We start from the raw sequence: 22631 nt of genomic DNA on the forward strand, positions 1-22631 counted from the left end.
ACAATCATCGTATGCACTTGTTTTGATACTGTAGTATTAAGTTACCTAAATCAAAGCAAAAGCTCTCTTCCTTATCATGGAAACAAAAGTATTCACAATCAAATAAATAATTTTCAAATCACATTAACCAATAAAAAGAATATAAATTTAAGGCTACTGAGAAATTTTTATCTTTATTAATCAACACGGCATTCAAAATTTACAGATTTTATGTAATATATTCCTGTTTAGTTGACTAATAGAGACGCATTTAGAACGTGAGGAACTTATGATTCCAAGACCTCGAAGATGACTGAGAAAGCCTTGTCAAAGGCATCGTCCCAACTGTGTGAGATATCAGCGTTCCAGTTGTTGTGTCCCTTGAGGTAATCAGTCATTGTTGCACGGAATTCAGTGAATTGAGCCTTTGTGATACCACGGGTCTTGTGGAAAACTCCCAAGTCGTGTAAGAGTGTCTTGATGGCAGCTTGGTTTCCTGATGATCCGAGGAGTGCAACGTATTCACCGAAGAATCCAATAATTCTTCCAGCGTGTGTGGCGAAAGCAGCTGTGTCCTTGATTGATTCGAGATCCTTTCCAGCGAATTGTGAGAATTTGGCTTGGATGTCTGGGTGAGCTTTGAAGACGGCATAGAGGATGGCACTTTCATCGTGACTAACGGCTTTCCATGTTGTTTGAACTTGTTCAACTTCATGAGCATCTAATGTGTGCCATTCTGGATCAGCCATGGCGGCTACAACGCACAATACAAGAACGAAGAATTTCATGTTTTTTTGACTTGATTCTCAAACTTTCAGAAGAAAACTGATGCCTTCTCTAACTTTTGCCTCATCTTTTATACTAATTTTTTTCAAATTCAAGTTGATGTATTTTTGGTATCACGTAGCTGCCTAGTTAAACTTGATTGGTATGTGTTAGGAATATTATGGTAGGGAAAAATGATAAATGGGATCAAAATTGTCCATTTTTGTACGATTAAGTTTTGTGTTTTATTTTGTGGACCTTTGAACGCGGATAGTGACGACACTAGAATCTTATCTATAGGGATACTGAACTTCCCGAACAGCTTTCTCTATGCATGTAAGTTAAATGTATTAATGGTGAGATTGCTTTACATGATTTATGTTGGCTATTAATCGAAATTGTTACAAAAAGCTCTGGAAGGTCTTATCATGTTAGGATATAATCAGATGATGGACACTTGTTAATTTAAGGATATTCAAGGACATAATCGTTGATGTGAATTATGTAATCCTCAAGTCATGGTCACAATGTTCAATACAAATTAATTGTGGGAATGTCAATTTAATGAAAAACAAGCTCCCGGTAATATTAGAATATTATAATACCCTACTGATATGTTCTCATGGCTTACGAAATATATTCTAATAGATAATCTTCATGTGAATGATCATGTGAATGTCATATGCTCCCTTTTGTATTTTAGGGGCAAATCATACTATATTAAGATTATATATTTAATTGTCATCTTTACGTAATCGTCAATAAAATACTTTGTAGGCAGATTAAAAAATTGACCTTTTTTGAATGACATGCATTGTGAAATGATTACTTTCTTTATTTTCAGAAAGAGGTACATATGCACTTATACAAATGACAGAAATGAAGATGACTTAGAAACATATCCTTTGAGGCTTCATTCAGGATATCCTTATTTATCACAATTTGCCAGCCATATTGAATCCAATAAGATTCAATCCAAAAATGGTAAAGATTTTTCTAGAATTCTGTCCCAACAACAGAATGAAGGAGTTAGAGTGCATAGAAGGTCATAAAATTTCAAAATAAACAACAAAATCCATCCATGCCAAATTTAACCTTTTGTCGTACGAGATTGTGAATTTGAAAATATTTTAAATCAAAAATGTTTAATCACAATAAACTGACCAGATGTGCACTAGAAATAGTCATTAAAAGCGGTTATGAATACAATATTTTGCTGATAATTCATAATCTATTAATAAAATAAGAGGTGTGTTCGTGGAATAAAGCATCAATTGTTTGAAACTTTCCACTAAGTAGGAGGAATTAATACTAATTATGAAGAACATTAGGATACTGTATCGGATTTTTCTAGATCCTCACGTACACATAGAGATAATGAATTGACAGAATGACTGTTCTTTGAATCATTAGCTTTTCACTCTAAATTCATATGTTGAAATAATAACATATTCATAGGCTACAAATGCAATTAATTCAATCAATTCCAAAATACTATTTTGGTATATTTTAATGATTTGATTTACAAAGTATTCTTCTTATGATAACGTACGTGTAGCTGACAATTAAACAAATAATCTAAATTTAATATGATTTGCCTCTAAAACTTCATGGGGAGCATATGACATTCACATGATCATTCACATGAAGATTATATATTAGAATATATTTCGTAAGACATGAGAACATATCAGTAGGGTATTATAATATTCTAATATTACCGGGAGCTTGTTGTTCATTAAATTGACTTTTACACAATTAATTTGTATTAGATGGTGTGGCCATGTTTTGAGGAGTACATGATTATATCCTAACATGTAAAGACCTTCAAGAGCTTTTTGTAAAAATTTCGATTGATTGAAAGCATAAATCATGTAAAGCAATCTTACCAATATTACATTTATATTACATGCATAGAAAATGCTGTTCGGTAAGTTAAGTATCCCTATAGATAAGATTCTAGTGTCGTATACTATCCGCGTTCAAAGGTCCACAAAATAAAACACAAAACTTAATCGTACAAAAATGGACAATTGTGATCCCATTTATCATTTTTCCCTACCATAATATTCCTAACACATACCAATAAAGTTTAACTAGGCAGCTACGTAATTCCAAAAATACATCAACTTGAATTTGAAAAAATTAGTATAAAAGATGAGACAAAAGTTAGAGAAGGCATCAGTTTTCTTCTGAAAGTTTGAGAATCAAGTCAAAAAACATGAAATTCTTCGTTCTTGTATTGTGCGTTGTTGCCGCCATGGCTGATCCAGAATGGCACACATTAGATGCTCATGAAGTTGAACAAGTTCAAACAACATGGAAAGCCGTTAGCCACGATGAAAGTGCCATCCTCTATGCCGTCTTCAAAGCTCATCCAGACATTCAAGCCAAATTCTCACAATTCGCTGGAAAGGATCTCGAATCAATCAAGGACACAGCTGCTTTCGCCACACACGCTGGAAGAATTATTGGATTCTTCGGTGAATACGTCGCACTCCTCGGATCATCAGGAAACCAAGCTGCCATCAAGACACTCTTACACGACTTGGGAGTTTTCCACAAGACCCGTGGTATCACAAAGGCTCAATTCACTGAATTCCGTGCAACAATGACTGATTACCTCAAGGGACACAACAACTGGAATGCTGATATCTCACACAGCTGGGACGATGCCTTCGACAAGGCTTTCTCAGTCATCTTCGAGGTCTTAGAATCATAAATCTACAAATAGTTTCTTGTTTTTAAGTTCATCAAATACAAAACAACATTACTGCCTGTGAAAACGTAAATAACTGTAGATAAACATATGAAACATTAAATTTATCGACCAGAAAATTTACGGAAAAAAATTTGAATTCTTTTATTTTGTGTACAATAATTGCAAATTAATTTAAATAAATTATTTGCCGAATGTACAGATCAATTTTAATCCAAGTCCTTTTTTATATAGCGCCTAAAACTGGTTCAAACGTTGCAAATTCTCAAGAAAAGAGAAGTAAATTGAAAAATCAAGAATTTTTATTTGAAGCTCAAATAAAAGTCATAAATCAACAAGAATTCACAATAATGATTATGTTGATCACGTGAACACGCCTCCAGTTTGATTTGTTGTTCTGAAATTATGCATAACCTCGCACAAGAATATTTTTTGAGAGTTTTATTTAAAAAGACATTTATGTAGTTTTATTATCAGTTCAAGTAAAAAATTGAAGATTTGGAGTCGTCAGCAAATTATGTACATTTGCGGGATGCGATTATGTGAAATCACGGGTGAACTTATTAACAAGATGTGAAAATATCGGTAATGAATGTCCGCAGACCAGCGTGACTTTAGAATGGGGTCTAATTTTTCTGTATCTGAATTGAAACTACAGTCAGCAGGACAACTACAGCCCGGAATTAAAATACTAAATTCCTAAAATTTTCCAAAATTTCAATTCTTAAAAATAGCATTTCACATTTAATTTTATAGAGAAAATACACTATGATAATGTTACCGACTATAAACTACGACTGTATATGTATCAGTCAATGTCTTTGCGTTTGTTCATAAATCATAAAATTAAAAATCATCTACAAATACTCGAAAATGACAGCGAAAGCCATGTCGAAGACAATATCCCAGCTTTGTGAAACCTCATCATTCCAGCTTGTGTGTGACTTAAGATAGTTAATCATTGAATCACGGAATTGATAGAATTGAGATGTAACAGCACCACGAGCTTTATGGCTTGTTGCCAAAGCGCGCAAGAATGTATTAATTGCTGGTTGGTTATCCTCACTTCCGAGAAGTGCAATAAATGCTCCAAAGAATCCAGTACTTCTGGTGGCATGTGTGGCGAAAATAGCTGTGTCCTTGATTGTTTCAAGATCCTTACCAGCAAATTGTGCAAATTTGTCTTGGATGTCAGGATGATCTCTGAAAATGGCAGCAAGGATGTCAACTTCGTTGTGTTTAACTTGATTCCATGATGATTGGATAAGATGTACTTGATGAGCATCTAATGTAATCTTGTGTAGATCAGCTGTGGTGGCAGCAATACACAATGCAAGGATTAAAAATTTCATTTTTGAATCAATTGTTTTAAGTGAAAATTACAAAATAAAACTGAAGTTTATGAAGATTTACATTCTTTCTTTTATACATTCAGTCTTGATTGTTTTATATAGGAACTGTTTTATATTCTTTTTTCATTATCAAGACGAGTGGTGGGTACCCTGTGTGCCGTGATTCATCAGTGTATCTCCAAAATTTTATCTAAATGCTATGAGTCGTACACCGTGTGTGATTTTGATAGAGGCTTGCCACCAAGATGTACCGCGAAAAATAAAAGGTTGACCACCACTGATCAAGACCATTGAACCTTTATAAATGAGGAAAAAATTTTATTTATACTTTTTTACTACATATAAATTAGCAAATGATCATGTGAGTATCAAATGCTCAATATAATTTAATAATTGACTATATAAAGCTTCTAAACAGCTTCCACGTGAAGTTTAACACTTCCACCCAGCTTCCACCGAGCCTTGTGTCGCTCGGTTTTTGAGAGAATCCAATAATATTTTCACAAATTAAGATGTATACTCTACATGAGTAACTAATGATTAATTTCCAAACAATGACACACCTCCGATTCCACACATTGTTTAGTAATTATCAATGGCCTTGATAAATGAAAAAATAATCAAATTTTGTTGATATTTTGATTTTAAAATGTAAATGAAGATAATGTATGATGAAAAAAATAACATAGCACAGAATGTAAAGCTTTTGGGCTTTATGTAGGGTGACCAAAGGATTTTCGCAAAATATTGGTACTTTCGGGAGTATCTGGATAATTCTCGACTTCTTGAAAAATCGGGATGAAAAATGTTTTGAGGCTTAGTCGGGTCACAGCAGCCTCCCGGAAAAAACACAGCAGATGGCCCCCTTACTTTTGCATGGGGTCTGATTTTGCTGAATTTGAATCGGAACCACATGCATTCCGGATTTTCTCAGAAAGTCGATTTTTCGCGTTGTGCTAAAAAGTGTACGGGCCAATAGTGCAAAAACTCAATATCCAAAAATTATTAAATCTCCCAAATTCAAATTCCTAAAAAAATCATTTCACATTTAGGGTAATCAATGTATTTTTGGAGGTATTTTACCCTTTGAAAACTTTGTGTGCTGATATTTTCGTAATTACTGCATGAATGAAAGAGGTTTATGTACCAAAATATAAAATGCTATTGTAGAAATCATATTCCAAGCACAACTCTTTGTTATTTTCATCCATTTCAGCATAATTAACGATTTTATCTAGAGTTTTTTCGTTTTTGTTTTTGGAGGTATCAAATTTGTTTTTGGAGGTAAAAATATTTGTTTTTGGAGGCAATTCAAAAAATTACCGTTATAAATATTTTTGCTAAAAATAATATAAAAATCCAATATAGCCATCTTTTTAGCTAAAATATGTGATATGAGCAGTAAATATTTCATTATTAGAGTAATTCTAATTCGTTTTTTTATCTTATCGATCATCTAAGACAAAAAAATATTTTCAAGAAAAATTGAAGATAAAATGATAAATCCGTAATTTAGATAGTTTAACTTGCATCATATTACCTTTATTGTGTGCCTTTATATCATTGATTCTCATTTGTGACTATGTTATCTATCCTAATTTGATGAAATCAATAAAAATATTCAAGTCCTGATTTTTTGCGAAATTTTTGATTGCACTTCATTAACATCTCGTCCTCTTGCTTGATTCCTTATATAATCAAGTAAATTTTTACAAACAGATCACTCTAAGTAACCAAACATTTACAATAATTAATTAATTTATCTTAAATAGCCAAAAATATTTCTCAAAACAAAACCATTTTCTTCGACAAAATTCAAAAAAATTCCGTTAAAAATACCTCCAAAAACAAATTTTTTTACCTCCAAAAATACATTCAACACGTCATTTTTTTGAATGCTGTTTTCTCGTATATTAAACAGTAAATACTGTTGAAATCTTCATGAAAACACAGAAATAGATAGAAAATATCTTTTTTGGTTACTCATAATGAAGAAAAATGAGTATTTAAGGACGAAAATAATCGATAAAAATTGGTCAAAATTTCTTTCATTCTAAGAAAAAATGGCTGTTGTAACAAAAAATTAAAAAACTTAATTAAAGAAATGCCGAATAGGGTTTATTGTTCTCCTAAAGATATTTTGCCATCTATAAGATGATTTTTATGTGTTTTCCAGAACAAATAACGAGCTAAAATTGAAAATATTTCCAAAATAAAAATTGAAGGCAAAATACCTCCAAAAACAAAATACCACCAAAAATACATTGATTACCCTAACTCATTGAGAAAATACAAATCTGGCAATTTTATTTACATTCATCACAGTCAATGACTTTGCTCTGGTCATAAATCGTACAAATTAAAAATTATTTACAATGTTTCAAAAATGACTGCATAAGCCTTGTCGAAGGCATCATCCCAGCTATCTGAGACATCAGCATTCCAGTTTGAGTATGCCTTAAGGTAGTTAGTCATTGAATCACGGAATCCACTGAATTGAGATGCAACAACACCACGACCCTTATGGCTTGTTCCCAAATTGTGCAAGAGTGACTTGATTGCTGGTTGATTGGCTTCGCTTCCGAGAAGTGCTACATATTCTCCAAAGAATCCAACAATTCTGCCTGCATGTGTGGCAAATGCAGCAGTTCCTTTGATTGATTCGAGGTCCTTACCAGCAAATTTTGGGAATTTAGCTTGGATGTCTGGATGATCTTTGAAGACGGCAGCAAGAATATCAACTTCATCGTGACTGACTTTCTTCCATGAGGATTTGACGTGATCAACTGCATCATTATCCAACATAATCCAGTGTGGATCAGCCATAGCGGCAACAATGCACAGTGCAAGGATTAAGAATTTCATTTTTGAATCAATTGTTTATGCTCAAAATTACGAAATAAAACTGATGTTTATAAACATTTATATTCTCTCTTTTATACTTAATCATCTGACTCATGATTATTATTGTTGTTTTAAAATTAGATTAAATAACGGAAAAGCTGCTATCACATCAGCAAAAATTGAGATTGCTTCTTAATCTTACCGTTAAAATAAAATAAACAAGGAACTGATGAGATTTTTTTGTGCATTTTTGAAACGTTTAGAAAATCATTTTGATCGGCTGGTTGAGTTAGGCGCAGTATTTCTGTAACCAGATATCGTAGAGAGCTATTGTTTTAAGCTCTGTACCACCGAGCACCGAGTTCCTAGCTTATCGAATGGTGCTTAATACTATGGTTAAATGCTTTATTTAATGTTATTTCAATTTTCCATACCAAAAATTTAAAATTAATTTGTGTTAACCATCTATTGTGCCCATATATTTCTGATTTCTGGACAAAAATGCGCTTAAGTCATGTGATAAGTAACTCGAGGACTTATAACGTTTTTTTTCATTATCAAGACCTTTGAACGTTGTAAAATAACGGACATTTTTTTACAAAAAATTAGCAAATGATCATATGAGTATCAAGTGCTCAACAAAAAGTCTCAAAACAATTTCTTTGTTTTTTATTGTTTTTAAATTAAAATATTTTTACCATAAAAGTGTCACATTAAGTGATTAATTTCCAAACAATGACACGCCTCCTCTTCCACATATTGCTGAGAAATTATCAGTGACCTTGATTTAAACAAGATTTAAATTTTGTTGATATTTTGATTTTAAAACGTAAGTGAAGATAATGCGTAAGGAACAAAGTAACAAAGCACAAAATGTAAAGCTCTTGAGCTTTGTGACAGTGGTTTTTGAAAGTTTTAGTTAATTATAATCTATTCCATGAGGGGTCGTTTATTTTCTATCCCGATCTACATACTTTAGTAACATGAGAATCGGTAAATGCTGTATTGAAAGCAAGACGTATATGTGCTCTTAAGGCACTTCAATAATTGTTTTTTCTCAAGCTTATGCTAAAACTGATTTGCCGATTTTTTTAAAGAGAAACACTATAGGTGTCCTTTGTTTTAAACCCGATCCTATTGTGCAAGGAAAAATATTTTTTTAAAATTTTTTCCGAGTACACTAAAATTTGGAAATAAAAAACTCGACCGGTTTCATAAATTCAATGATCTTGTGCTAATTTACCAACCGCGAAAAAATACTTAAAATTGACTTAAATAAAGAGGATTTAATTTGGTAATGTGTAGGAAAAACGTTTCCTAATGTTTCAATTAGCTTATGAAAGTTCAGTTTGGACACAATTTTTGTTTACACACTTCATCAGTTGCCTGACTGATAAGGACTAACTGATCCTCACGTGATTTCCTTAAATATATAATGATAAGCAGCATGTAAGAATATTTTGATTAGTTGACCAAAACAAAAATTGTGTCTTAACTAAGTTATGAATAAATCGAGAACATTTCACTATCAATAAACATTTTAGAATTGAATTCTGATTTTGAATTAATCACGTAGCGCGTACATTAGACCCCAAGTGATGAAGTAATCTTATCAAAAATACCATAATTTGCACCAAAATTCAAAATAAGTTTAACCCCAATCATGTATGATGGTGTTTTGAAAAACAAGCTGAATTTTTAATTTTTATATTTTAAAATATTGCAGCTACGCCCTGAATCTATAATAATTTTGTAGAGCCAAAGATAATTTTTAAAAGCAATTTCAATGCTGTCTCTATCGACATCTTCCTTCGAAGAGTTCTTTGGAGCTCTCTTACAATCTACATGGTCAGATTTAAAAATCTTATTTAATGGAGCTTCTACAGGTCTTCTAATAACATGTCCAACATATCGAAGCCTGGTCTCTTTGAACCTTCTAATAATTCTTATAAGATTCTTATAAGCTATAATATCAGCCTCTATTAAGAGCTGAAACAATTTTGCGTATTTATACTGATTTCTTTCTCTTTTGGGGTTTCACCGGTGTCTGAACTTCAAAAAGAAGAGTAAATACTTCATATCGTTTGGAATTTTGTTTTTTAAAAACCAACATGGACCTTCAACGATCAATGATCGTGATCGATGTGATCGAGATCAGAGTTGGCAGGACTTTGGAGTCCGGACTTTAAAAGTCCGAAAAGTCCCAAAAGTCCGGACTTTGAAAGTCCGGACTCCACTAAAGTCCGGACTTTGAAAGTCCGGACTCCACTAAAGTCCGGACTATGAAAGTCCGGACTTTTGGGACTTTGAGACTTTGACTTTGGGACTTTGGGAATTTTTGGACATTTTTTTTCGGTTACACTGCGTAACCCGAGCTAAAAAATTGAATTTTTTGACATTTTTTTCAGTTACACTGCGTAACCCGAGCTAAAAAATTGAATTTTTTGACATTTTTTTCGGTTACACTGCGTAACCCGAGCTAAAAAATTGATTTTTTTGACATTTTTTTCTGTTACACTGCGTAACATGACTTGAAAAAGTGGTTTTTTGGACTTTGTTACGCGACGGGTTGGACTTTGGACTTTGGATTTTGGACTTTGGACTTTGGACTTTGGACTTTGGACTTTGGACTTTGGACTTTGGACTTTGGACTTTGGACTTTGGACTTTGGACTTTGGACTTTGGACTTTGGACTTTGGACTTTGGACTTTGGACTTTGGACTTTGGACTTTGGACTTTGGACTTTGGACTTTGGACTTTGGACTTTGGACTTTGGACTTTGGACTTTGGACTTTGGACTTTGGACTTTGGACTTTGGACTTTGGACTTTGGACTTTGGACTTTGGACTTTGGACTTTGGACTTTGGACTTTGGACTTTGGACTTTGGACTTTGGACTTTGGACTTTGTTGCGACGGGTTACGCAGTGTAACCGAAAAAAATGTCAAAAAATTCACTTTTTTAGCTCGGATTACGCAGTGTAACCGAAAAAAATGTCAAAAAATTCACTTTTTTAGCTCGGGTTACGCAGTGTAATCGAAAAAAAAATATTAAAATACTTTAAAAAAAAAAAAAAAAAATTGTATGGGACTTTTCGGACTCCCAAAGTCCCAAAGTCCGGACTTTCAAAGTCCGGACTATTCTAAAGTCCGGACTCCACTAAAGTCCGGACTTTGAAAGTCCGGACTCCACTTTTTTTTTTCAAAGTCCGGACTTTGAAAGTCCGGACTTTCAAAGTCCGGACTCCACTTTAAAGTCCTGCCAACTCTGATCGAGATCGACAAAATCGTTCAAAATCGTTCAAATGTCGATCGCGCATCTGATCGATCAAAATTTTTTTGATGATCGCTTTTCGATCAATTAAAAGACCATGCAACCCATTATGTTGAATGATTCAATACTGCAGAATTTATTAAAATTTTGACGTAATTTTTCTTCTTTAAAAATTAATCTTTAATATTTTTATTTTCACTAATTTAAATGTGAACTTGTGACATCTTAAGCTTATCAAACGTTCATTCTTTTCCAAATATATGTGAGGTGCTCCTTATCTCCGTAAAGTTTTCTATTAAATTTTACGCTTTTATGCTGATTACCATGACATAGCAGGAATATTTGTATTTTTTAAACATCTGGCAGAAAAAAAAGACAAATTCTTTAGATAACAATTACTTTATTTATAACTTTTGAAGCGTGTGCTGATTATCAGTATTGTTTTTCAAACAATTCTAAAGTCACCTTCAATCATATATTTCATAATATACACTAGTAAACAATATAGTTATGATTGTTATGAAATCTATGGAATGAACTTCTGGATTTTGTACGGCCTAAGGTCTGTGTGATGCTGACTTGTTGCCGGATTCTGTTTAAATGAAGTGCAGAGTCATTCAGAATCATGCGGGATTAATTACTTACTTCCTTTGGCTTGGGCTCACGGGGGCCCTTTGGTGCATTTAAAGAACGCTTGTAGACAGCTCTATCTTTCGACTACTATTATTAGTTCGGAATGTTGAGTGCTCTAGCATCCTACGGGATTATTGCCTGATTTTTGATCAATTAACCGACTTGTTAAATCAGGCTGATTTGTTTTAAAAATTTTTGAACATTTGAAATTGATTTAACTGTAAAATATCAAAAAATACAACAAATAGTCTGAAAGAGCTGGATTCTATTCAAGATTCTATGTAATGCTACGGAATAAGACATGAAAAGAGTAGAAGGAAGAATCTATATTTGTTATCAAAAAGCTTTAAATTACTTTTTTAGAGAAATTACTATTTTAGAGAGGTTTTATGCTGCACACTTAAGATAATTTCCAAAATATAGCCACAAAAGCTATATTTGACCAAGATCTTCCTTAATAATTTCCATCTTCTTCATATATCACTTATCAAAAACATAACTTTCGATTTCGTCACTGTCAGTTTAGCTTCTCTTATCAAGTCCACGTAATTGTTAAGTTAAAAATATACCAAAGAATCAAAATCTCTCTTCCAATTCTCACTGACTTAATTTGGTATAAAAGCAACAAGATTTAGCTAAACTAACTAAGTTTTCAATTCAACTTGAAGCAACAAACAAATCTTAACAAAATGAAATTCTTCGCTGTTCTCGCTCTCTGCGTCGTCGGTGCCATCGCCGCTCCATTGTCAGCTGACCAAGCTGCTACAGTCCGTTCATCATGGGCTGGTGTTAAGCACAACGAAGTTGACATCCTCCATGCCGTCTTCAAGGATCACCCAGATATCCAAGCCCGTTTCCCACAATTCGCCGGAAAGGATCTCGAATCATTGGTAGACACAGCTGCTTTCGCCACACACGCCGGAAGAATCGTCGGATTCATCTCAGAAATTGTTGCTCTTGTTGGAAATGAAGCTAATGCCCCAGCCATGGCTACCCTTGTCAATGAATTGGCTGCCAGCCATCACAACCGTGGAATCTCAAAGGCTCAATTCAACGAATTCCGTGCATCACTCGTCACATACCTATCAAGCCATGCCTCATGGAATGATGCCACAGCTGCTGCCTGGACTGCCGGTCTTGACAACATCTTTGGAATGATCTTCGCTCACTTGTAAATCCAAAATATTAGCTGAAAACCAAATTCAACAATACATGAATCAACACCTCATGTATTTAGTGATATCATGTGATTTGAACGATTTTTAATAAAAGTCAACGAATCTGTTATTTGTATAGAAAAAAATACTTTTTGTGCCATTTTATTTAATTATTTCAGATTTTAAATTGTATTCTTAAAATCAATTACCTTTAATTAATGAAAATTTGAGTAGTACAATTGAGAACGTAGCTAGATAACGTGAAATAACTTCCAGACTAGAGTCATGGCTTGGAGCCTGTTATGCCAACCTACGACCATTATTTTACTACTTTTTCATCCCGTGTTCCTTCGGTCATTCGTTTTGAAACAGAGATGTGTTCTTGTTTTATACATGAAACTGCTGTCCAAGCTACGTCTTGCTAAAAATATTAGACAAACTTGATGTCATGCCATACCTAAAGTCATTTAATTTGTTATCATCCAAAAATTATCACATTCCTATTAAAAATCAAAGCATATTCTAGAAATATTAGTTCTTGAAATCTAGAAAGTAATTTGTGGACTCAAAATAAATGAAAATCCAGGATCCAATACGCATTAATCTATCATAAGCATGTCATCAAAATTACTATATATTTTGGAAAGCTAAAAAGTTTTTATTTTATACATCTGGCAGGTATAGCAGGAATAGCTGATGAGAATTTCTAATTCTATATTGCAGCTAAACATTGATTTTAGGCAGAAAAAGCCAATCGATTGGAGGATGCTTAACATTAAGTCCTTGAATTCCCATCTAAAAATCTGAAATAATTAAATAAAAAGGCACAAAAAGTTTTTTTTTCTATACAAATAACAGATTCGTTGACTTTTATTAAAAATCGTTCAAATCACATGATATCACTAAATACATGAGGTGTTGCTTCATGTATTGTTGAATTTGGTTTTCAGCTAATATTTTGGATTTACAAGTGAGCGAAGATCATTCCAAAGATGTTGTCAAGACCGGCAGTCCAGGCAGCAGCTGTGGCATCATTCCATGAGGCATGGCTTGAGAGGTATGTGACGAGTGATGCACGGAATTCGTTGAATTGAGCCTTTGAGATTCCACGGTTGTGATGGCTGGCAGCCAATTCGTTGACAAGGGTGGCCATGGCTGGGGCATTAGCTTCGTTTCCAACAAGAGCAACAATTTCTGAGATGAATCCGACGATTCTTCCGGCGTGTGTGGCGAAAGCAGCTGTGTCTACCAATGATTCGAGATCCTTTCCGGCGAATTGTGGGAAACGGGCTTGGATATCTGGGTGATCCTTGAAGACGGCGTGAAGGATGTCAACTTCATTATGCTTAACACCAGCCCATGATGAACGGACTGTAGCAGCTTGGTCAGCTGACAATGGAGCGGCAATGGCACCGACGACGCAAAGAGCGAGAACAGCGAAGAATTTCATTTTGTTAAGATTTGTTTGTTGCTTCAAGTTGAATTGAAAACTTAGTTTGTTTAGCTAAATCTTGTTGCTTTTATACCAAATTATATGAGTGAGAATTGGAAGAGAGATTATGATTCTGTGGGAAGTTTGTTATATTTTTAACTTAACAGTTACGTGGTCTTGATAAGAGAAGCTAAACTGACAGTGACGAAATCAAAAGTTATGTTTTTGACCAGTTTTTGATAAGGTTTTTGCGGAGTATGTAGGCATATTGAACGAATAAATGTTAATTCCGCATTAATTTCATAATATGTTTATTTGGAACTTAATTCATTTTTAATAATGTAATTATTTTGATTCTTATATAATTCATAATAAATAGCATCAACGATATTGTACCAATCAGCTTGAACTGGTGGTTCCCATGAAAGCTTCGTCTCCATAAAAGATGTCACTGCAGTCCTAAATTCACAAAAATCATTTTTGTTGATTCTCAAATCCCGTACCATATTTGCCAAGTTATTGAGGGCATCAATACTTGATGAATTCTGTGCTAGAAAGTTGGTTGATTCTGTCAAAAAGTTTATTACATCTATTGCCTTCCTAGCGAATCCAATGCTATCATTTCTAGCAATTTGTGGAAATAATCGTGAAAAATCATCTTTTAATGCCAAATATATCAGGATGAATTCATCATTTTGATTTGTGAATATTCTTTCCTGTGGTGTAAATGGTATCGCGATGACTCCAGTGATGCAAAAAATTGCAACCATTAAAAACTTCATTTTTAATTAAATTAATTTTCTGTTGTTATTTAAAGTGAAACTTGTGATAAACTGATGATTCACTATGAAGATTTGTCAGCTTATATTGCTATTTGTTCGTGCTTTTATTCATACATTTCATAGGTAAACATATTATATGACATTTCTGTGTCACATTGAATCGTGAACTAATCTACTTATATGGAAGGTAAATCAGGGTAAATCATTTCTTACTAGATCATATTAGTTACTTAATAGACTGTTTACCTGTTTTCTTTTCTGACTGTTTTGTCTTTCAGTTAAAAGTCGTGAATCAAATGGCTTTTTGCTCCTCCTTCCAGTGTGGGTAGCAAATGTAGTAGTTCCCTTTAACTTTTTGAGGTCTTTTCCAGCAAAAAATGGCCATAATTCCTGGAAAAATGTTAAAAATATGATAAAGCATGTCACTCCATTGTGCTTAGCTGATTCCCACGTGTGCTTAATGTTAACTTCTTCAGCAAAATCCAGCACAAATCAGCAAGGCTCAACAGAAACTGCAACTAAGCACAATGCAAGATTTAATTATTTCATTTTCAACTGACTTTGCAACCATAAGTCAAAACCGGTATTTCAAGCTATAAATGTATTTGTTTTGAATTCCATATTTAAAAAAAAAAAAAACATTTTTGTTGAATAACAAAATTTAGTGATAAGGCGTTGAATCGTAACCTACCCCAAATTATATATAAGATGATAAGATTTATGAAATTAAAGCTTTTAAACTGCTTTTCATGATGAAATTAAATGTTTTTTTTATGATCTTTACATTCATAGATGACTCTACTGATCAGTTAGCATATTTGAGTTTCTTATCTGTATATACTGCTTTTCTTTGGTATTGATTCTTTTTCATTCCAAAGGTGGAAATACCAGTGTGCCGGAGAACAAGCTCAGTTGTGACCATAGCTCGAAGTCGACTCAAATATTATAAAAAATTGAGTCGACTTGTGCTGACTATTCCATACAAAGATCGAGTCGGTTTTGAGATTTGAGTAAAACAATAAAAACTTAATTTCAAAGTATTCTTTAGGAAGAATTCTTTGGCTATTCAGGACATCGACATCGCGTTTCACGACTAATATACGGCACAAAGTTTAAAGTGTGATCAGAACCACTTTTTTGATGACGCTGTTGTCAGCTTATGGTCTTTAGCTTACAAACGGAAACAGTAAGCTGCGTTTATACTGCATATGATTCGAAAGATTTTTATAAATTTGCATAACTTAAAGGAGCGATTTTTTAAAATCACAATTTTAATCCCACGATTTAACATCAAAGAAATTTTAGTGTTTTTGATGTCACCCAAATTTCAAAACAGCAACAACAATTTCCTCAAAATAACGATATGAATCTTGCACAAATCAACAAATATCAAACAATGACTATTTTAAGCTCACAATTTGACCTGTAAACATCAACGCGTTTATCATTACAACACAATCGCATTATTTACTTTCTATTCAGTATTAATCAAGGAATGCTTTTCACAACTTAATCATGATGATTTGAACGAGGATTACCAAAATATGTTTATGTATCTAAAATGTACAGAGCGCATTTCAATGTTTTTAAGTTTGACTTATCGTAACCTAACTGGCAAAGAGACCGCTTTTAGGTACCGTAGTGGTCTTTTCGTACCATGAGAGCATGATCTATGCCTGCTGGGTTCTTTTGAATATTTCATTTTTCGTGGATAAAATGGGCTAACAACAACCATCGTGGTGCCATAATTAGACTTCTGCATTATTTCAACATTCTGTTATCAGAATGGAGATGTAACATCTGTCAATTGATCAATTGCTCACGTCTCCTTCATATTCCGCCATTTGTAACCAAATCTAACATATCATATAAAAAAATATGCTAAAAGCATTTGAACTCGTTAATATAAAAATTCATAGAATTATCGTCCACACGTGATATTTGTTATAAAATCAGACAAATGACTCTAGTCTATAGACAGTTCATAACTGACATTGTGGAAGTAAAGAGTTAAAAATGAAGTTTATAGTTCTTTTATTGTGCATAGCTTGTGTTACTGCTAATCCACATTGGGATAATTTAGATGAAGATGAAATAGCCAGCATCAAAAGGACATGGAATCAAGTGAAAAAGAATGAAATTGAAATTCTTTACAATATTTTTAAAGATTATCCAGAAATTATGGCTAAATTTCCACAATTTGTTGGAAAGGAACTAGAAGAAATTAAAGACACAAATCAATTTGCAATTCATGCCACAAGAATTGTTTCATTTTTCTCACACTACATCCTTCTTTTGGGTAGAGAATCTAGCAAGCCATGCCTTAGAACAATAACAAATGATATGGCTGAGGTTCATAAGACTCGAGGCGTTACAAAGGACGAATTTAGTAAATTTAAGGAATCAATCTTCAAGTATTTGAAGGCTCATGTTGAGTAAGTGTTTAAACCATCTCTAGCAGTTGTTTACTGGTCGCAGATGCAACAATTTATACAGCACAAAATTGATTAAAACTTTATTTATTTTTAGAATGGACGAGAAGGTCGAACATGCTTGGAATGACTGTTTTGATAGCATGTATTATGTCATATTTGCTAATTTTGATGGAAAACCTGTAAGCTAAAGCTGAAAATCAATTTTGTAGGATCAATCCTTAATAAAATGAATTATTTAACTTTTCTTCTGAATAAATGAGCTTTAAATCTTTATTAATCCATTTGTACCATTCACAAGCATTCTGATTTCAGTTTTCATATTATTTAGTGAGCCATAACTTTGCTGGCAATAGCCATGGTGTTATCGAGAGCCTTGCTCCAGGCAGCAGCAACATTGTCACCCCATGAGACATGGTTGGAAAGGTATGAGACAAGAGCGGTTCTGAATTCTCCGAATTGTGCCTTTGTAACTCCACGGCCATTGTGGTCTGTTCCTAATTTTGTGACAAGGTTGTTAACAGCAGCTTCATTTGATGGATTTCCTGAGAGAGCAATGACTTCTGACAAGAATGAGACGATTCTGGTGGCATGAATGGCGAATGCAGCTGTGTCCTTGATGGAAGCAAGATCCTTTCCAGCGAATTGTGGGAATTTAGCTTGAATGTCTGGATAGGCAGCGAAGACAGCAGCGAGGATATCGGCTTCATTGTGGCTAACTTGTTTCCATGATGATTGGACGAGTGAAGCTTCGTCAGCGGTCAATGGTGAAGCAATAGCTCCAACAACGCAAAGAGCGAGAACAGCGAAGAATTTCATTTTGTTGCTTGAATTTGTAAGTTGATTCAAAATTGAATTGAAAACTGATCTGACTTTGGATTTGGTCCACCTTTTATACTCTAGAATTTCTAACAAAATCACGCAACACAAGCAAATTAATGCTTATGAGTTAGACTTACTTTAAGAACACGATAATTTTTAGTACAACAGAGGTTCTACGTGATTGATTATGAGTAGTGTTTCAATATATTTAACATCTCTTCTCATCAATGGAAGTACTAAAAATGTTCTTATATGAGTTAGTTGATAATTTTTTAATTCTGGTCAGAAGTATTCTTAATCAATCATATAATTTGTGGAGCTCATTTGATTTCATGTTCTAGGCAATCAATTTGTGACAGAATTTTGAGTTAGACGTTTTGGTCAATTTTGTAATTTCGGTTGAGTCAGGATTGGTGGTTTGAGTATTAGATTCTATTTGGCTTCATTGCCACACCGGTGTGGAAAATTGTTGTGAAATACTAATTTATCATAGGTAAATGTACAAAAAATTTGGTAAGTATTTTTATAATGAATGATTTTGTGATTAACGAGATATCATGTCAACTCTTATTCTAATTATTGAGTTAATCATAATTCACCGAGATTATTCCAAGTAAAAGTCTGATTCCGAACAAGATAATTCTAATTTCAACATTTTTATAATCCACACCGAGAATGATGATCTGTCAAAGCACATGCTTCACGAATTTCGGATTTGCTCGTTTCCTTTGGTCGTCCTTATTAATTCTACCCTGTTTAAATTAAGAGAGGATGGGTTTTAAAACTCTACCATTAATATCCTGATTGTGAAGCGACCACCCTTCAGACAGATTTGTTTGAATAGGGTTTAATCTATCCCTTTAATCTGCATGCCCCAGCAAAGAGCTCTGTCGCAAGTGGTGCAATTAGTGGTAACAAGGGATGCCACGAAAAGGTCAGTTTCAGAGTCGGGCTACAGCTTCCCCAATCCTTCAATTGATAATTATGTAGTTGAAACTACAAATATATCAATAGTTTTGGTCAGTGCAGAATTTTACCCAAAGTCACTTTCTCATGCAAAATCCTTTAAACATACTTCCAGGTATAATTATCTCAAGATTAATTTGTTTACCATTTTTTGTTCCACTTTAAAAATTCATTGATAATTTTTTTGACCTTCATAAAGCTTCCCAATATGAAATATGTTTACTTAAAAATAAACTTCCTACAAAAATCTTGTTGTTTTTGTTTTTAATATTAAGTCATTATCACCTTTCGACCGCACGCTTAACGTACTTATTTTGTAACATATGTGGGGTGAAATTTGCTATCTCCGCGAAATGGAAACAGATGTTCTCACGAATATATTATATAACTTTTGCTGAAAAGTTCAATCAAAACAAAAATATAAATAGACACAGGATATTTTAGATGTTAATAAATAGCATCGGAAATCACAGATGTTTATTGATTTCTTAATTAATTGCTTCTATATTTCTAATGGGTTTAAAAATTTAGAGATGGGCAACAGCAATTGACATTGTGTTGTCAAGAGCCTTGTTCCAGGCAGCAGCAACATTATCACCCCATGAGACATGGTTTGAGAGGTATGAGACAAGAGCGGTTCTGAATTCTCCGAATTGAGCAGCTGAGACTCCACGGGCATGATGGTCTGATCCCAATTTTGAGACAAGAGCTCCAACAGCGGCAGCGTTTGATGGATTTCCTGAGAGAGCGATGACTTCTGACAAGAATGAGACGATTCTGGTGGCGTGTGTGGCGAAAGCAGCTGTGTCCTTGACTGAAGCGAGGTCCTTTCCGGCGAATTGTGGGAACTTGGCTTGAATGTCTGGGTAGGCAGCGAAGACGGCGGCAAGGATGTCAACTTCATTGTGGCTAACTTGTTTCCATGATGATTGGACGAGACCAGCTTCGTCAGCGGTCAATGGTGAAGCAATAGCTCCAACGACGCAGAGAGCGAGAACAGCGAAGAATTTCATGTTGCTTGGATTAGTTATTGAATTGGAATCAAATCTAAAACTGAATTGTGAATGGAATTAGTCCTCTATTTATACGCAAGAAGCTGATCAAGATTTCCATAACAAAATTCCACAATGATTAGTTTGACAGAGAGAAAATTCGAGTTAAGGACAAATACAGTACAAACAAATACTATAAATTTAATTTTGATAAGTCACAAATTCCTCACGGTGTTTGCTTTCTTATCGATATTCTAATTATAGTATTTTATGTTGGTCCTTATCAAATGGTGTGCTTAATGATAGTAAAATCCCGCGCAATTTCTTTTTATGCAGTTCTGATGCAGATCCAAAATTGATTTGATATCAATAAATGATTCCAGGCTTTAAGATAGCTAAGTTTTATGACAATTTAAAATGAATATGGGGAAATGAGAAGGAATTCCTAAAATTACGTACGTGAGATTTTTGTGTTTATTTTGGGAATTTGAATGTCATTTTAAAGTTGAGAATCTATCAAATATAAACGTACGCACAATTTCTAAAATTCTCAATCCGTACGTAAATAATTGTCATTGTATTGAATTAATTATACTCATAATCACAATACGCTTTATGATTCCTAGTCTGTTGTTGTCTTCATAGTGTGTATTTTGATCCTTTACTATAAAAGCTCTAATAATTTCTAAAATAATTCAGTTTTCGATTTGACTTGAATCAAGTAACTAATCCCAAGCAACATGAAATTCTTCGCTGTTCTCGCTCTTTGCGTCGTCGGTGCCATCGCCGCTCCATTGACTGCTGACGAAGCTTCACTCGTCCAATCATCATGGAAACAAGTTAGCCACAATGAAGTTGACATCCTCGCTGCCGTCTTCGCTGCCTATCCAGATATCCAAGCTAAATTCCCACAATTCGCCGGAAAGGACCTCGCTTCAGTCAAGGACACAGCTGCTTTCGCCACACACGCCACCAGAATTGTCTCATTCTTGTCAGAAGTCATTGCTCTCTCAGGAAACCCATCAAACGCCGCCGCTGTTGGGGCTCTTGTCTCAAAATTGGGATCAGACCATCATGCCCGTGGAGTCTCAGCTGCTCAATTTGGAGAATTCAGAACCGCCCTTGTCTCATACCTCTCAAACCATGTCTCATGGGGTGATAATGTTGCTGCTGCCTGGAACAAGGCTCTCGATAACACAATGTCAATTGCTGTTGCCCACCTTTAAGAAGTTTGACAACATAATTATGCCATTAAATAGATGAATAAATAAACATCAACGATTCTCTGTGATTTTTTTACAATATCTTAAATTTCCTGTTTTTTATTCGATATTACTATTTCAGAAATTTTACTATTTGAATATTTTTACCCATTTTGTCATAAAAATGGAAATTTTTAAAGATTCGCATGCTCGAGTGGACAAATACGTTAGAAATAATCATCAACTTGACATTAACTTGCCATCAACGAGTTATAGCGTAATTTTGTCCACCCGCAATAACTTAACTTAATAAGTTGCGTTTTTATTGTATGCTGCCTATTAAAAAGTTTGAGAATCATTGATTTAAGCCATAACGCACAAAATTAGAACATTTAAGCGACCTCTCTTTAAATTCTTCAAGAAGAATTCCTTAAAGAGGGTCTTGACAGAGAAGGTATTGTACTTTGTATCGATAATTGTGAGAAAAGTGGAATTGGGTGAAAGTGCCAACTTTAGGCGTTAATTAAGGATGATCATGGAACACAGTTGAGTCTTTTTGAATTAAATTTTAGAACTACTTTGCAATTTATTTTTGATTCATGGATAATTATTTAATAGAGATAGTTTATTAATTATTTCCTACATTTAAATAATATGGCACATACTTTACTCGAATAAAATGGATTCATGGATATTTGACAGTATAAAACGAGACTGGGTTATTAAGAAATGTCCAAACATGACTTAACATTTCAGATCTTGAAGTCGACTTGAATTTTTTAAAGTCTAAAATTAAAAAAGTTTTTCCACACAAATTAATTAGATCAGAATTTTAAAAATCTATCAATGTGAGTTGTATAAAGGCCTGAAAACTTCGGAATTTACATTCACAAATATTCCCAAATTTGTATAAAATATCCCTATTTTTGGGAGTTTTAAGGGTGGCATCATATATTTGATCATAAACAGGAAATTAATGCAATTAATATATTTTATACACTCTTGTTTTTTGTTGATCATTAATTGATTAATTGATCATTTGATCATTAGTCAAAAATTGATTGAAGATCCTTGATAATCCGACATTCAAAGTCAGAATTTGAACCTATCCTAGCTAAAAACATCACTTAGTTTTTTTTACAGCAGCAGTAACTTTATTTCTATTAATTTTTGAATCATCATTTTCTAAATGTCTTGCTTGTTGAATTTTAGAAACATTAATGGTGAAAAATTTCGATTCTTCGTCTCTTCTTTCTCTTCTCGCAAAATAGCAAAAAATATG

General features: G+C 33.7%; 10 protein-coding genes across 10 annotated transcripts; 4 read left to right on the plus strand and 6 right to left on the minus strand.

Annotated features, from left to right (window-relative positions):
• Positions 1-146: 146 nt before the first annotated feature.
• LOC139096558 (globin CTT-X) lies at positions 147-817 on the minus strand. Its single transcript, XM_070648295.1, has one exon. It carries the CDS (start codon positions 765-767, stop codon positions 267-269), a length of 501 nt encoding a protein of 166 aa, XP_070504396.1. The 5' UTR covers positions 768-817; the 3' UTR covers positions 147-266.
• Positions 818-2919: 2102 nt separating this feature from the next.
• LOC139096625 (globin CTT-X) lies at positions 2920-3676 on the plus strand. Its single transcript, XM_070648359.1, has one exon. The coding sequence runs from the start codon at positions 2966-2968 to the stop codon at positions 3464-3466; it is 501 nt and encodes a 166-aa protein (XP_070504460.1). The 5' UTR covers positions 2920-2965; the 3' UTR covers positions 3467-3676.
• Positions 3677-3835: 159 nt separating this feature from the next.
• LOC139096626 (globin CTT-X-like) lies at positions 3836-4836 on the minus strand. The gene has a single exon (XM_070648360.1). It carries the CDS (start codon positions 4813-4815, stop codon positions 4321-4323), a length of 495 nt encoding a protein of 164 aa, XP_070504461.1. The 5' UTR covers positions 4816-4836; the 3' UTR covers positions 3836-4320.
• Positions 4837-7096: 2260 nt separating this feature from the next.
• On the minus strand, positions 7097-7732 carry LOC139096549 (globin CTT-X-like). The gene has a single exon (XM_070648286.1). It carries the CDS (start codon positions 7678-7680, stop codon positions 7186-7188), a length of 495 nt encoding a protein of 164 aa, XP_070504387.1. The 5' UTR covers positions 7681-7732; the 3' UTR covers positions 7097-7185.
• Positions 7733-12202: 4470 nt separating this feature from the next.
• Positions 12203-12875, plus strand: LOC139096539 (globin CTT-IX). Its single transcript, XM_070648276.1, has one exon. The coding sequence runs from the start codon at positions 12254-12256 to the stop codon at positions 12737-12739; it is 486 nt and encodes a 161-aa protein (XP_070504377.1). The 5' UTR covers positions 12203-12253; the 3' UTR covers positions 12740-12875.
• Positions 12876-13545: 670 nt separating this feature from the next.
• Positions 13546-14216, minus strand: LOC139096540 (globin CTT-IX). Its single transcript, XM_070648277.1, has one exon. It carries the CDS (start codon positions 14169-14171, stop codon positions 13686-13688), a length of 486 nt encoding a protein of 161 aa, XP_070504378.1. The 5' UTR covers positions 14172-14216; the 3' UTR covers positions 13546-13685.
• Positions 14217-16905: 2689 nt separating this feature from the next.
• On the plus strand, positions 16906-17603 carry LOC139096537 (globin CTT-X-like). Its single transcript, XM_070648274.1, has 2 exons — positions 16906-17370; positions 17465-17603. The coding sequence occupies exons 1-2, from the start codon at positions 16952-16954 to the stop codon at positions 17556-17558; spliced, it is 513 nt and encodes a 170-aa protein (XP_070504375.1). The 5' UTR covers positions 16906-16951; the 3' UTR covers positions 17559-17603.
• Positions 17604-17610: 7 nt separating this feature from the next.
• On the minus strand, positions 17611-18366 carry LOC139096538 (globin CTT-VIIB-4-like). Its single transcript, XM_070648275.1, has one exon. The coding sequence runs from the start codon at positions 18184-18186 to the stop codon at positions 17695-17697; it is 492 nt and encodes a 163-aa protein (XP_070504376.1). The 5' UTR covers positions 18187-18366; the 3' UTR covers positions 17611-17694.
• Positions 18367-19593: 1227 nt separating this feature from the next.
• LOC139096586 (globin CTT-VIIB-4-like) lies at positions 19594-20213 on the minus strand. Its single transcript, XM_070648321.1, has one exon. The coding sequence runs from the start codon at positions 20166-20168 to the stop codon at positions 19683-19685; it is 486 nt and encodes a 161-aa protein (XP_070504422.1). The 5' UTR covers positions 20169-20213; the 3' UTR covers positions 19594-19682.
• A 640-nt stretch (positions 20214-20853) lies between these two features.
• Positions 20854-21458, plus strand: LOC139096585 (globin CTT-VIIB-4-like). The gene has a single exon (XM_070648320.1). The coding sequence runs from the start codon at positions 20888-20890 to the stop codon at positions 21371-21373; it is 486 nt and encodes a 161-aa protein (XP_070504421.1). The 5' UTR covers positions 20854-20887; the 3' UTR covers positions 21374-21458.
• The last annotated feature ends 1173 nt before the right edge of the window (positions 21459-22631 follow it).

The sequence above is a fragment of the Chironomus tepperi genome, unplaced genomic scaffold, assembly GCF_022539635.2.
Source record: "Chironomus tepperi strain 1889 unplaced genomic scaffold, CSIRO-AGI_Ctep_v1 contig_395, whole genome shotgun sequence".
NCBI lineage: Eukaryota > Metazoa > Arthropoda > Insecta > Diptera > Chironomidae > Chironomus > Chironomus tepperi.